Source organism: Cornus florida, unplaced genomic scaffold (genome assembly GCF_030987335.1).
Source record: "Cornus florida cultivar Cherokee Brave unplaced genomic scaffold, ASM3098733v1 CherokeeBrave_3.0.0_Hap2_Chr10, whole genome shotgun sequence".
Lineage (NCBI taxonomy): Eukaryota > Viridiplantae > Streptophyta > Magnoliopsida > Cornales > Cornaceae > Cornus > Cornus florida.
This window is the reverse complement of record NW_026775580.1, coordinates 91,388,977-91,402,831: the sequence shown is the minus strand read 5'-3', so window position 1 is coordinate 91,402,831 and position 13,855 is coordinate 91,388,977. Positions and strand designations below refer to the sequence as shown.

General features: G+C 35.6%; 1 protein-coding gene and 1 pseudogene across 1 annotated transcript; one reads left to right on the top strand and one right to left on the bottom strand.

Moving 5' to 3' along the window:
- The first annotated feature begins 1,188 nt into the window (after positions 1–1,188).
- On the top strand, positions 1,189–4,599 carry LOC132280182 (vacuolar protein sorting-associated protein 32 homolog 2-like). Its single transcript, XM_059782318.1, has 6 exons — positions 1,189–1,555; positions 2,635–2,734; positions 3,315–3,400; positions 3,555–3,646; positions 3,992–4,106; positions 4,253–4,599. The coding sequence occupies exons 1-6, from the start codon at positions 1,484–1,486 to the stop codon at positions 4,442–4,444; spliced, it is 657 nt and encodes a 218-aa protein (XP_059638301.1). The 5' UTR covers positions 1,189–1,483; the 3' UTR covers positions 4,445–4,599.
- Positions 4,600–5,106: 507 nt separating this feature from the next.
- Positions 5,107–13,609, bottom strand: LOC132280181 (meiotic nuclear division protein 1 homolog; annotated as a pseudogene).
- Between the last annotated feature and the right edge of the window lie 246 nt (positions 13,610–13,855).

The window sequence follows — 13,855 nt, the reverse complement described above, 5'->3', positions numbered from 1 at the left end:
AACCAAATTAGTAATTAGTATAGATAAAATCCTAAGTAAAATACGATTGGTATTTTAATTGGTAACTTATTTTACTATTTTATTATCTAATTTATAAATTAATAATTTGAAATTCTCAACACCTTTTGTACTTTTAATAATTGTATAAATATAGATATAGATATTGTAACGATCCAAATTCGAGGATTTGGATGGCTACCTGGGTCCTTACCCAAACCCGAGGTCACATAAGGGTACTATGATCATTTTCTATTAATATAATAATTTTAGAGTCCTCAAGGGTAAAATAGTCATTTGGCATGGTCATATATGGCTTAAGACTCGAAAAAAAAAAAAAAAAAAAAGAAAGGTAAAACTGTCATTTACTAGGGTTATTTAGTGATTAAGGACAAGTCCAGGGTAAATATGTAATTATATTGAAGAACGGGCAAAATGTAAATACTGGACAATACACTTGGGTCATCGTATCATTTACATAGTCAAGCTAGTGAAGTGGACAAGCTGCAGGGCCATCTGTGCGTACACATGAGGGATCTGTGCGTATAGTTGCTCATTTGTGCGCACACTTCAAGGAATCTATGCGCACAGATGCCCGCGTATAAATGCCCTCCACATAGATGATGAAATCATGCCCAAAACCCCATGTGATCAATTTATATCACTAACCCAACCTATTCCAATGCAATCCAAGGCAACCAACATGTACATAAATCCCAATGACATCATTTAACACAAAAACATTGTATTAAATCATTAAATAACATCTTTCATACATTATTTAAAAATCAAGGTCCTCGTTTAAGCATTCATACATCTTTGAAATGATAAAATCGTGCTCAAAAGAATAGGTTTACAAATTAAGGCCTATATAGCCACAAATGCAACTTCTCATGAAAAAATAATGTCATGATATGTTATCAAATATTCAAAAGAATGCCTCTACAAAAAGATGGCAAATAAGGGTCATCAAAACAAACGCGTGTAAAACTTTGCAAACTCCTGTGTGTCAAAACTTTGCAAACTCTCCAAAATTGGGGGTTGATTTTATGATTCGAAATTTTTTCTTTCTGCAGTTAACCAAAACAAACGACATCGTTCGCATCGGTTACTTATATTGTGGAACCCACACGCGTTTCTAACCCATAAACTGGTCTCCGCGTGGACTCCTGCATACGTAATAGGCAAAGCCATTGCTTACCCTTGTGTCTCTCTCTTCGTTAGCGATTTCGTCTCCTTCACCGTATTTAGATCAATTCTGCACACACTCTCTCTCTCTCTCTCTCTCTCCTCTCCTAGGAAGCCCTAACACCCACAGTTTTAGTCCATCTATTAATCGATCGTTGGCCTTCAAGCCCCAGCATCAAAGTCAGAGGTATTTCATTTATTTCTTTCGATCGATCAGAATTAGGGTTCATATAACCGCAACATTACTTTTTGATTCGGAGGTGTCGAGAGTTTTTTTTTTTTTTATATTGAATCGATCATGTTCACGCGGATTTTCGGCAAACCCAAGCAAGAGACCAATGCTCTTGCGACGTTGGATAAGCTAAACGAGGTACGAGACCTAAATAGTCATAATACGTTATTTGGTCGATCTTATTGGTTTTGTTGATTCCATTCATGCTATGTAATATGATTCGATGCATATTTCGTTTTTTATAATTTAGGTTAATTTGAGTTTACCATAGTTGAATGATTAGGGCTTTTGGGATCTTATTGGTTTAATCTGGCAGTGTTTCCCCCAATTTTTGGAATTGAAAGTGTAGATTGGCAGGTTTCCATCTAGATAATTTATGAAACAGCGGTTTAGAAAACAAAAGGATATGAGTAATGCTATCATGAGTGCTCTCTCATGGTGAGCTCTTTGACTTTTTACACATCTCAAAAAGTCTTGTGGTTAAACAAAGAGAGCTTATCTCTCTGGCTCTCATGCATTACTCAAAGGATATATATTGTCGAGAAACCATGTTGTTGGATATATACATATATATATTTGAGGAACTAAAGGATAGGAAAGTTATTCCTTACATCTTTTTTTACTAAGGTCTTATATAATCAGTAACACTTTACATGTTAACGGTAATGCAAAAAATATACCCTATGATATGAAATCATCATGATGTTGCCTCTCCCAATCCTTCAATCGAAGTAGAGGTGCTATGGTGTAGTTTGTTAATATCCTTGCTGAATTACTAGTAGGTTGTTTGCTTGAATTCCAACTTGTGAAGATGGTGAATTATTCATTTTTAGAACTACCACACATGATTCCCTTCACAAGAAAAGGAAAAGGCAATTGGCGACCAGATTAAAGTGCTTTTTTTCTTCTGTCAGTTTTATTTTTGAGTTTTTTCATTGGATGCATTTTTGTAAAGTTAGATTTTGTATAAAGTGATAGGATGTTATTTTGCAACTTCTGGTTGGATGTTGGAGCTGTAAATTTTGCTCCAAATTTTCTTTTAGTAAAAAGAGTGGCATTTATTTACTTATATATATAAAAAAGATATAACTTATTTCTATTTTTATTTTTATTTTTTACTATTAATTATTTGCTGATGCAGTGATGCTACTTGTTATAGCTTTCACAACAATTGCTGTTTGAATTATTCTGAGCTTTATACTTTTCATGATGTGTAGACACTTGAAATGCTTGAGAAAAAAGAGAGAGTACTTCAAAAGAAAGCTGCTGCAGAGGTCGAAAAGGCCAAGGAATTTACCAAAGCAAAGAACAAGAGGGGTATGGTTCTGGATTTCATGCTCTTTCCTCTTGAGAGGATCATATTTTAGGTCTAGTTAATTATTTTAAAACAGTGGTGGATTAGATAGTTCATGGTTTGATATTGTGTGCAAATTATTTCTTTGATGTCTTTTTAGTTTATTGGCTATTAGCATTAACTTTACATCATCATTTGTATTTCTATAACTTTGCATCTCTGTGATTGGAACTCTATTTTCATTCCCAAGAATTTGGTAAGTCTTCATGTAGTCTCTTTGCTTGCTTTGATGTAACAAATTACTCTTGGGTTTCTATTGTATACCCTATTATGACAATAAATCAAACTTACCTAAGAAAACTAGGGTGGTGAACATTAATCATTAATGGTAAAAAAAAAAAAAAAATTTGACAGGGAGTTCTCTGTCAAGGTTGTATTGGTGATGGACTGCTTTGGTGTTTAGTAATTATGCAGTGTCTTTTTGCTTTTGGACTGTTCCGGTGTGGATATATATTTTGTTCTATTGATATATTAGTTGACTTCAGCAAGGTGTATATAGTACTTTCAGTTTTTAACCATAAACCTCAATTGCTAATCATGCAGCTGCTATACAATGTTTGAAGACGAAAAGGCTCATTGAACAGCAAATTGAGCAGCTTGGAAATTACCAATTACGTATCCATGATCAGGTAAGCTCAATATTTTTTCAAAATATGCTTTTCCCCTTCCTTTTTCTTTTCTAAATTATGTTACTAATTCATATATTGGTTGAGGAATACTAGTTGAATTTCTGCCGCATTTGACGATTCAGCAATTTATGGATCATATATTTTGATGTGACAGATGATAATGTTAGAAGGTGCAAAAGCTACAACAGAGACGGTTGATGCATTAAGAACAGGAGCATCTGCAATGAAGGCAATGCAGAAAGCAACGTAAGTAGCCCTCTTTATTTAGAGCTTCTCCAAAATTCTTAAATTTGACCTTAAGGTTTAAGCTGACAACTTACCTAAACAAATCATTTTCCTAAATGATCATCGTAACAGAGACTTCCTTATTATTCAGGGTCCGCCATTGGAATATTGTTCGACTATTCTGTTTTATTAGGCCATACCTTGGTTAAAACCTCACGCTAATAATTTTATTTATTTTTCCTTACTATCATAACCCCTTTCCCTCACTATTAACTCAATGTGGACCACATCACTGTCTTCATTGTCATGTAGTTATTCTAACTGAAACTTATTTTATTTATTTTGAAATGGCATCTTATTTTACAGGAACATTGATGATGTGGATAAGACAATGGATGAAATAAACGAGCAAACTGAGAACATGAAACAGATACAGGAAGCATTGGCTACACCTATTGGTGCAGCAGCTGATTTTGATGAGGTTTACCTTCTATTTACAATCTTTTGGTTCCCTTGAAGCTCCAGTTGGACGGATTCATAGAGGACATGTTCTAATTTGGCCCTTTATGTTCTCCGTAAATGTATATGCGGTGATATGTCTGATTTTGCGTGAACTTGTTATTGCAGGATGAACTGGAAGCTGAGCTTGAAGAATTAGAAGGTGCTGAATTGGAGGAACAGCTTCTTCAGCCTGCAACGACAGCCCCTGCGGCTCCCGTGCAAGTCCCAGTACGCAGGCAACCAGCTCGACCTGCTCCTCAGAGGCGCACGGCTGAGGAAGATGAACTCGCTGCGTTACAAGCAGAAATGGCACTGTGAGCAGGTGCTTTTTCCATGTTATCTGTAATTGATCCCGTGCATGGATTTCAAGTTCTATAAGTGGCTGTAGTAACAGCAGTTAATATATCAGTGGACTTATTGGTGTACTTGAAACACGTCGTTTCTTTAATCTCCTCTATTATATTTAGGATAAATGTGTTGTATTTAGATTTGAATTTGTTTGGGTTTTTTTTTTCCAAAAAAGTAATTTCTACACTTTTTTGAACCCTTTTAAGTTGAAGATAGTTATATTAAGAGAGAGCTCCGTCTGATTACCATTTCGCAAATAACTGGGAAGAAGTTTTTTAAAAGCCGGTCAATCATTCAATCGACAGATTTATTAGTCCGTCGGCATGTCATATGGTGCCGTGCCTTTTGATTTGCTGGAAGAAATCTTGAGAAATATTTTAAAATATAATTTCAATGAGTAAGAATATTTTGAGAGAAAACAACACTACCGGACAACTGTTATATTTTCCAAAAAAAAAAAGGTTTAAAATAAGCACTTCAGCGATATTATAGAGCATCCGATGTGCAAGAGTTCCTTTTGCAGGTGAGCTAGACGCATTTCATGTGATGCTGCTACCAACTTATATACCACACTTTAGCAAGAAGAAGAAATCAAATTTATATGTGTATATATATATATAATATACAGCTTATTAAGCAATGACTATGAGGAATGGGTACTCAATTATAGATCAAGACAGAAAATGCATCAATTAATCATTATAAATTTTGAATTTCCGCCTATATATAGATGGTCAGTGAATGATGTAGGTAACCAGCAAAGCAACCACCACAATCGCATATATTAGTTAATTGTAAAACGAACAGGTTAGTAAGTGAGATAGGTAAGCACCACAGTAACCAGCACGATCACGTATGCTATTCCTTGGTTCCAGTCTGCAAAACAAACACCAGTTCGTAGCATGCATTACCAAGCTTCATAGACTCGAGATCATTTTAATACATGAACCCACAAATATAAAATTGATCCCAAACACACAAATTCACCCCTAAATTCACTCCATTCACAGAGACAGTGAGATAAAACAAGTGCCGTCACAACATAATATATTATCAACTTGTCCAACCCAAAAATGTCTAACTGCCTTCTTCTGTTGATCTTTCTTCCTATTCTCCAAAACCCAGGATGCAATGCCTAATTGTAGGTATAACTTAGATTTTGTGGGTGTAAAATGAGGCAGAGAACCAAACTCCAATTGTTGTCAGATTACCATGGGGCTCAGACCCATTTTGGACCGTTGATTGTCGGCATGTGTAAGGAGAAAGTGGCTGACGTTCTCACTCCAGTTAGCGAGATGAGTTGTGTTCACTAGTCCACTGAGGGTCAAATCCTACACACTCCCGACTGGAATAAGAGGATGATTTGTGGAATGTTCTGTCGGCTGTCGCTTTTGACTCTGACCATACAAAACACACTGATGCGAGAATCATCTGATTTGTGATAATATTCAATATACAAATAATTAAATCCATTCTTTGTTCCTAATTTTGCATTTGAGGCACACCAAGAAGAGTCGTGTCAATTAGAAGGATGATCATTTGGGTAATTGAAAATAACTACATAATGAAACGGGCATAAGTCAAATGATTTAGGAAACATTATCAGTATTTTTTAGGGACAGTAAAAATTGATACAATACGTTAACACGATACAAACAAGACACGAGTTTGAGTTTGGACTACTCGTGGTCGTGTCGACACGAATTGACCCGCTAGCTAAACGTGTCGTATTTGTATTTGACCATGTAAACACAATTAACTAAGCGTGTCATGTTCGTATAAAAAATGACCCATTTAGGTAAACAAGTAGAATAAAAAAGTCGTATTCGTGTCAAAAATAACTTAAACGTGTATTTTCGTATCGTATCAAGTCTTTGACCCATTTATTAAACAAGTTACACGTGTTATGTCGTGTTATGCGTGTAATAATCGTGACGTATTCGTGTCAAGGGTCTTGGACATGATTAATAATCGTGTCGTGTTCGTGTCGACCCTAATTGTGTTTGTATCGTAATCATGTTGACACGAACATGACACGCCAACACAAATTGTCACTCCTAGTATTTTATCTGAAAGAAGTACAAGAATCTGTAGTGCTTTACAAATTAAAACTCACATTCTTTTTCAATCTTCTGTTTCAAACCTCAATAATTGCAATCATCTATGATTTTTCTTCTTTTTTAAAAAAATAATAATAATAAAATAAAAAATAAATCTAAAAGCTAAGTGGCCTGAAATGTTTAAATGCAAATCCAAAGTCTTAATGTGGCAACGAGTATTTGCATTCACCAAACTAACAACAATTCAAGAAAAGCTACGAGCCTACAAGAGAGCTTAGCTGGTACTTTAGTAGCAGACAAAAATCGAGCCATGACCTGTGAAGCAAGCAATGGGACTGGAAAACATATTAAGCTGGAAGCTACAAGGAGCGAAACAGCCTATGACTTACCAAAGAGGGGTAAAAAATGATCATAGAAAACAAGGCAATTTAGCACAATGACAAGGACACAGGTAGGTTGATCAGTGGCATTAGGTAAACGTTTCATCCCCTCAAAAGTTCCGACTGCCTCACACAAATACATTTAAGCGCATGTACAAGGCACCATGAATGTGTTGGGAGAGAAACACTAGCATAAACCAGCAAGCCATTTTAACAAGAGAGCATCATTCTCAAGGGGCTGTCCCCCCGGTCGTGAAGTTTCTAGATACTACCTTCAACGGGATTGACATGTTACGGCTTTGGGAGAGACTGGTTGAGAATTTAGATGTTTACAGGTTTCGGGGAGGCTAGTCCCAACTGAGTAGCATCATTGATGCGGTACATTGGTTCTTCAAAATTACAAATATCACTCCTATGACCAGATGCATTTAATTGAGTGTCAAATGACCTTATGTTTAGGCTCATTATCCTTTCATAACTGTGCAAGTAAGGACACCACTCAAGCAGTCTCAATGACAGCACATGTAAATCTTATATTTTGGTGGCAATACAGGGTTTTGTACTATAAAGTAAAGCTAAACTACAATACCTAAGAATTGCCTTCCTGCACCTGATCACCAAGTGGAAGTACTGGCAACTCCAAATAGTCAAAATCATCTGTTATTCCAACCTGCAGTACATATAAAGGTTAAGAATTAAGTAGAAATAAGAAAACAGAATCAAGCTTTGTAGCATTGCAGCTGTGCTTTTTGGAACTCATATAGCAAATCAACAAAAAAGTTTCTTATGTACTTCTGAGGCCTCTGATTGGCAACAGGTTCATAGAAAATTCGAAGAAAAAAATATGCAGAACCTCTCATTTCTAATATGCTCTTGAGCCTACATTTGACTATTTTCTTGGTGAAATTGAAACAAACAAGTTACAACTGCCAACAGGACTTCCAGTGCATAACCGCAATGAATGTTTGTACGAATCAGAGTTGTAATCTCCTTTCATAGATTACCGAGTGACAGTGCAATAATGAAAGGACCCTACACTTGCATTGTGAGTGGAAGAAGGAATGGTGATGGAGTTTGCAAGGATATGCATGTGAGATTGAAGAAATAAGGAAAATACCTCCTTGTACATGTTCTCAAGCTGCTCTTTTGCCTGGGGAAAATTGTTTGAACACCATTGGCGCAGCGTGAAAATGTTGTCTGTCAAGTGTATATATAATAGTCAGGAAAACAAAGAATTCTACAATATTTCACCATTCTTATCAACCCAAAGAAGGGAAGAGAAATTGAGATGTCTTAGAGATAAAACCTGTCTATCTGTTCGCTGCTGCATGGGCAACTTCAATAGCTTTTTCTGCAAAAAAAATTTATATCAAAAGATCAGTATGACTTAATACTCATAAAATTTCAGAACTCTTGGGTTTTTAAATTCAGTTCTCATAGAAAATAGGGGAAGTTGCGCACAATAATACAGTTAAAGCATCAATTGGAAGTATAAGCATTCCTTAACTCATTGCTTCAAACGCAGCAGGATCATTGTCTGCATACTGGCTCATCTCATCCTGAAAATCAGATAATGAGCTAGTCACAAGGGTGAAAGAAAATTCCAGTGTCAATGCATGGCAAAAGAATAAGATATGACCCCACCTTTAAATCATTATACTTCTGTTCAATAGCTTTTAGCTCACCTAAGGCTTCCTCTCGTTCATCCTGGTAAAAGCAATAATTAAAAAGAGAGGAGACAAACAGTTCATTCTTACATTGTAAAATTTAATCCAAAGTACAGGAAGATATGGAATTTGTGTACATACAGATTCCTCTCGTCCCTTCTTTAAGGCATCACACTGTTCAACAAGTTCTGCAAATCGCTTCTTACTGCTTTGGAGATCAGATTCGAGTTTCCGAGACACATTCCTCAGCTATTAAACATCAAATACTTATCAACTTAGTTAAAAGATGAAAATATGGTCTCTTTTTATAGCATAAGCATGAGAGTAATGACGAATTCAAGCTAAACAACCTCAGTTTACCTGATTTCCAGCACAGCTAGGCAAACTCCAAAAGTATACCTGATATTGAAAAAAAAATCAGCATTATGAAATTCTAGATATAATGGTATGGAGAAACTTCAACATAGCTTGTACAGTTGTTCAAACAAGAGTCTATAAAATTCATGTGCATGAAAAATAAAATAAAAATCCATGCTCAGCTTCAGAGCCCAAAAGAAATCGAGTTTCTTTTTTACTGCATCTGGACATAATTACTCACAGAAGTTCCTATCTTGTCTTTGAAACAAGGTCGTCATCCACTAGACTTTGGACAATATCTTTTACAGATTGTGTGATAACCCCTTTCTTGGGGCCCGACTTCTCGAGTTCCTTGAGCTGAAATTCATGGACAAAATGAACAAATGTTACAATGATTTCGTTGTAAAAGTTATAAACCAAGTTCAAACTTGGAAAAGGACCTGAAGAACATGCCCAAGCATGGTATTTAGCATAATAAAGGCACCATGAAGACACTCGGGACATGAACAATAAAAATTAACTTTGCACCCTTGTATTAAACTCAAAGTAGTGCCAAAAGGAAAACCAGGAAGATTTTCTGTCTAAAACCTATAGCGAACAGAAATCCCTTTGATTTAATGTTTATCGAGCTTTTATCTAAACATAAATAAAATACTTGCTGAAAAAAGAAGAAGAAAGATTTTCTGTCAGAACACTAATTAAAAAAAAAAAACGACATCCTATTGTGCCTCTTCAGAAAATTGTTCCTAGTAAATTATATTCTGTAGTATGGTATTATGGAGGGCACAGTTTTACTTTATTCTCAAAATGAATTCACCAAAGAAACAAAATGTCAACACGCCAATAAAATTTTGAAAATTGCCCCAATGTGTATTGCATGTGCCACAATCCATTGTATAAGCAGTAGCCCAAAACATTCGAATGATAATATACTTTTTCAATCACTTTTTGTAGTTAAATGATCAAGCCCCCTTCCCTAGACCATAATCCCTCTGCTCTGATTAGCATGCGGTAATAACTATGCATAAAAATATAACAGGACAGAATAAAAGACTCATATATTATTTTTTTCACCCCAACTTTTTATTTGTATTTTTTGTGGTATCTCAATTGAGAAATCCAACATGAAAGAAGAAAATTCCGAACTTATCATCTAATAATATCTCTTGCTGAAAACATAACAATAAACATCTGAAGTTACAAACAGAAATTACATTTCTTGCCTTTGGAAACCAGTAATTGATGCACTAGGAAGCAACTAAGACCTATAGAATTATTTCTGCCTCACACTAATGCTATACCCTTTAAAAGAATTAGGAAACTCCACCAAAAATAGCCAAAAATGCAAATGAACAAAATCAGAATTAGAAATATGCATTTACATTGTTATAGAAATCGGAATAAGTGAAGCTTGCATATCAAAAAGAGTCCTGTCAATTACAATTCATACAGCTCCATCTGCAGTAATTAGTGTAATCCTTTCACGTAAAATGATCACAGGTGTACAATACTCACAAGGAAGAAATCTTGTGAATCATAAAAGATTTGGAGAATCCTCTCACGCTTCTCTTCCAAGGAAAGACCTCTTTTCTTTGACTATGCCACATCAATGAAGAAGTAGAAGTTAGATTCTTAGGCAAATATGCAATGATCAATACTGTAATATCTAAAAGCCATATGCAGATATGACACAAAAATTGGAGAAGCACAAAAACAATATCATTAAATGATGAAGATACAACAGACCTATTATGAGACTGAAACATTTCCACAGACACTCAGGTAGATATCCCAGTTCAACGTATTCCACTTCAAACATAGTTAGAGCTCAATCTTATTTTCTCATTTTTCATCCTAGGAGAATATCAGAAAAGTAAATCCAAACTGGAAAGTTCTATCAAGAGCATTACTCGTAGAGGATAGTCATTTCTGCAGCTAATTCTGTACTTTTGTCAAACATCCAATCTACCATGCGACTAAAATGAAGCAAGTCATTCAACTATAGTCATGAAAACTCCCATATACAATATCCCAACTTTATTATTGTTAATTCCAATTTCAACTTAAAATTTCCAGCTATGGGAACAACAAGAATCGTTACAAACAATGAACAGCCTCGAACATCAATTACAACTTAAATATACTTTTCTCTGATAATTTTTTGCTAAAATTCATGCTAAGAAGAGAGAGATCAAATTATGTCAGTTCTATTTATCATAATCTGAATTGTATCGATAAGAATCTAATATACATGCATATATATATATATATATATATAGAGAGAGAGAGAGAGAAAGAGAAGACATACAAGTGAATTGTACATGTCATATTCAAAGTTTAGGGATAATAACCTGATGGTATCAGTTTGTAAAACGACGGATTCAGAAGGAGTTTCAGAATTATAGCACCAGAAACCCTAATTTTTTGTTATGAATCTAACTAGAACGACTTGTAAACATATCAATCGAAACTGATACACAACATATATCGATGAGATGATAAACAATTGATATACAAGTTCGCATAGATATAAATCAGAATTTGGAGATTGAATTACCATCGTTATAACCCTTTTGCTATGATTCGTATAAGAAGTAAACGAAAGGCGAACTAGTGATGAAAATGCGTCGAAGAGGAGTCAAAATGGGGCTAGCTTTTGGCGGGAAGGAGCATTGCAGATCCCTTTAACTGTAAAAGTACTCAGATAACCCTGTACGTTTTACAAATTACAAGAACACCATTATGCATCTTTCATAATTGGTTTAAAGTTCAAGCGGTTGAGTTTAAAGTTTAACCAATTTCATTAAAGATTCTCAATTTGAATTTGAGCCACGACTCTAACAATTACATCACAATATGATATGTATATATACAGTATTTATATCGAAAATACAATACCCATGCAATATTATTAGATTGTACTATAACAATACTGCAATGCGTTAAATTAGATAATTCGATATTTTTTGACATTATTGTTACATTAACGATTTAAAATTATTTAATTATCGATTTAAATGCACAAAATAAATAAGGGCAAAAAGAAAAAAGAGGTGAGATCCAATTCTTTGATAAGATGCAGAAGCTACAATTTTGACTATAGGAAAGTTGTTAAAGGACAGGAAAAAAAAAATTTGTTAAAGGCTACTGCAATTACGATATCACATATGATATTAACTTGAAACTACAAGAAACATGACCACTAAACACAACCAAAGCAAACAAAATGAACAACCACATCAGCACAACACAAGAACAACAAGACACACAAAAACAAAGCATAACACACAATACATCAAAGTAATTTACACAAGCAACTGAAGAAGGAACAAACAATCCACAACAATACGACAAAACCATCCATTAATCCTGGCCCAACATGGTGCAAAAGCAAAGTGGGCCAAGGAAGCACATAGCCCACATGTTGGAGAGGCCCATTAAAAATGATCATGTCTGTAGCACCATTAAAGAGGCCCAGCAGAATATGATTCGTCGTGCATTCACTGGAAGGTTCACTTAGACATAGATAACCGTGGTCAACACGTCAACAGTAAAGCATCATTATTATGTCAGCCGAAAAGATGGTTATCTGAGCAGTCAGCATCCCAAGGCCTCCCATCGCTGGCAATCTAAACAGCAAGGAAGTGATCAATGGCCGGCAAGGAAGCGATCAATGGCCGGCAAGGAACCAGACAACCATTAGCAAGGGCAAAAGAAACCCGATGTCGACCAAGAAACAGGATAGGTATCCCCAACCTGCTACTAATATGTGCAACACCGTGTCGCCCAAAGTCCCCAGGAACCCTGCTGGATACGAGAACAACGATTATCCATCACCGGAATCGCCAACAACACTAGTAAAACATCGCCTAGAAGGCTAGAACAGCGATCAACAGAACCCTCCTGAACCAAAAGCTTTCTTTCCTAGCAATAAATCCATCATAACCGTTCCACCGACCATAGGAATTGGCAGCAAGAATAGGCACTTCGCTCATAGCCGAGCTACTCACCACAGGGAGCCAAACCCAGAAAGAGGAGAAAGGTAAACCTAGAAAGCTAAAAGGCAAAACACACAGAGAGAAAGTTAACACTAAAATAATAACACAAGAACTTATAGTGATACCCGGATCGAAAGGAAAAATGGTCACGGAATGGCCAGCAAATCAGCCAAATCGTAAAACCCCCAGCTCGACATCCCATGGCGCACGATTGCCTTTCCAGCAAGGACAACAAAGGGAAGCCAAAATCCCAAAACCGCGCCCTCTATCACACAGATGCCCACGTAGCTATAGAGACAACCCGCAAGAGCGGCCACTAGATAATAGATAGAAAGCATCACAAAACAAAGACACCACCAAAAGAAAAAACTCCAGTCTCTGATACACAGAGAACCTCAACATAGTGAGGAACCTCAAAGTTACAAGAAGCGAAAATGAAACAAAACGGTGAGTTGGTAGACAGAGAATGGTCCATCAAGAGATTGTGAGAGAACGTATGTTGGGCATTAAGGGCACAACCTCACGAAATATTCTAAGGTACCAAGAACAAAAAAAATTGTAAAAAAAAATAAAAATATATATAAAAAAAGGTGGAATTTTCCTTTGTTATTGCTTTGTTTTGCTTTTCTTTTGAAGTTCTTGTTCATGTGCAGACCTAACGGTTTAGCCTTTAAAAAATCTTTCTTTTTTTTTGGGTAACAACCCTTTTAACATTTTCGTTTATATAGTCATTGTAATTCCAAGAATAAAATTCAAAAAGTGGCACATACTTAAAATAATAATAATAATAATAATATCATAGTATTATTATTATCATCATAAATTCTTGGTGAATCATTAAAGCCATCCGGGATGAGAGATTTTTTGGCTAGTGAGGGGCTCTTTAGCCGGCCAACAGGATCGGTGTGAGAACATCTGC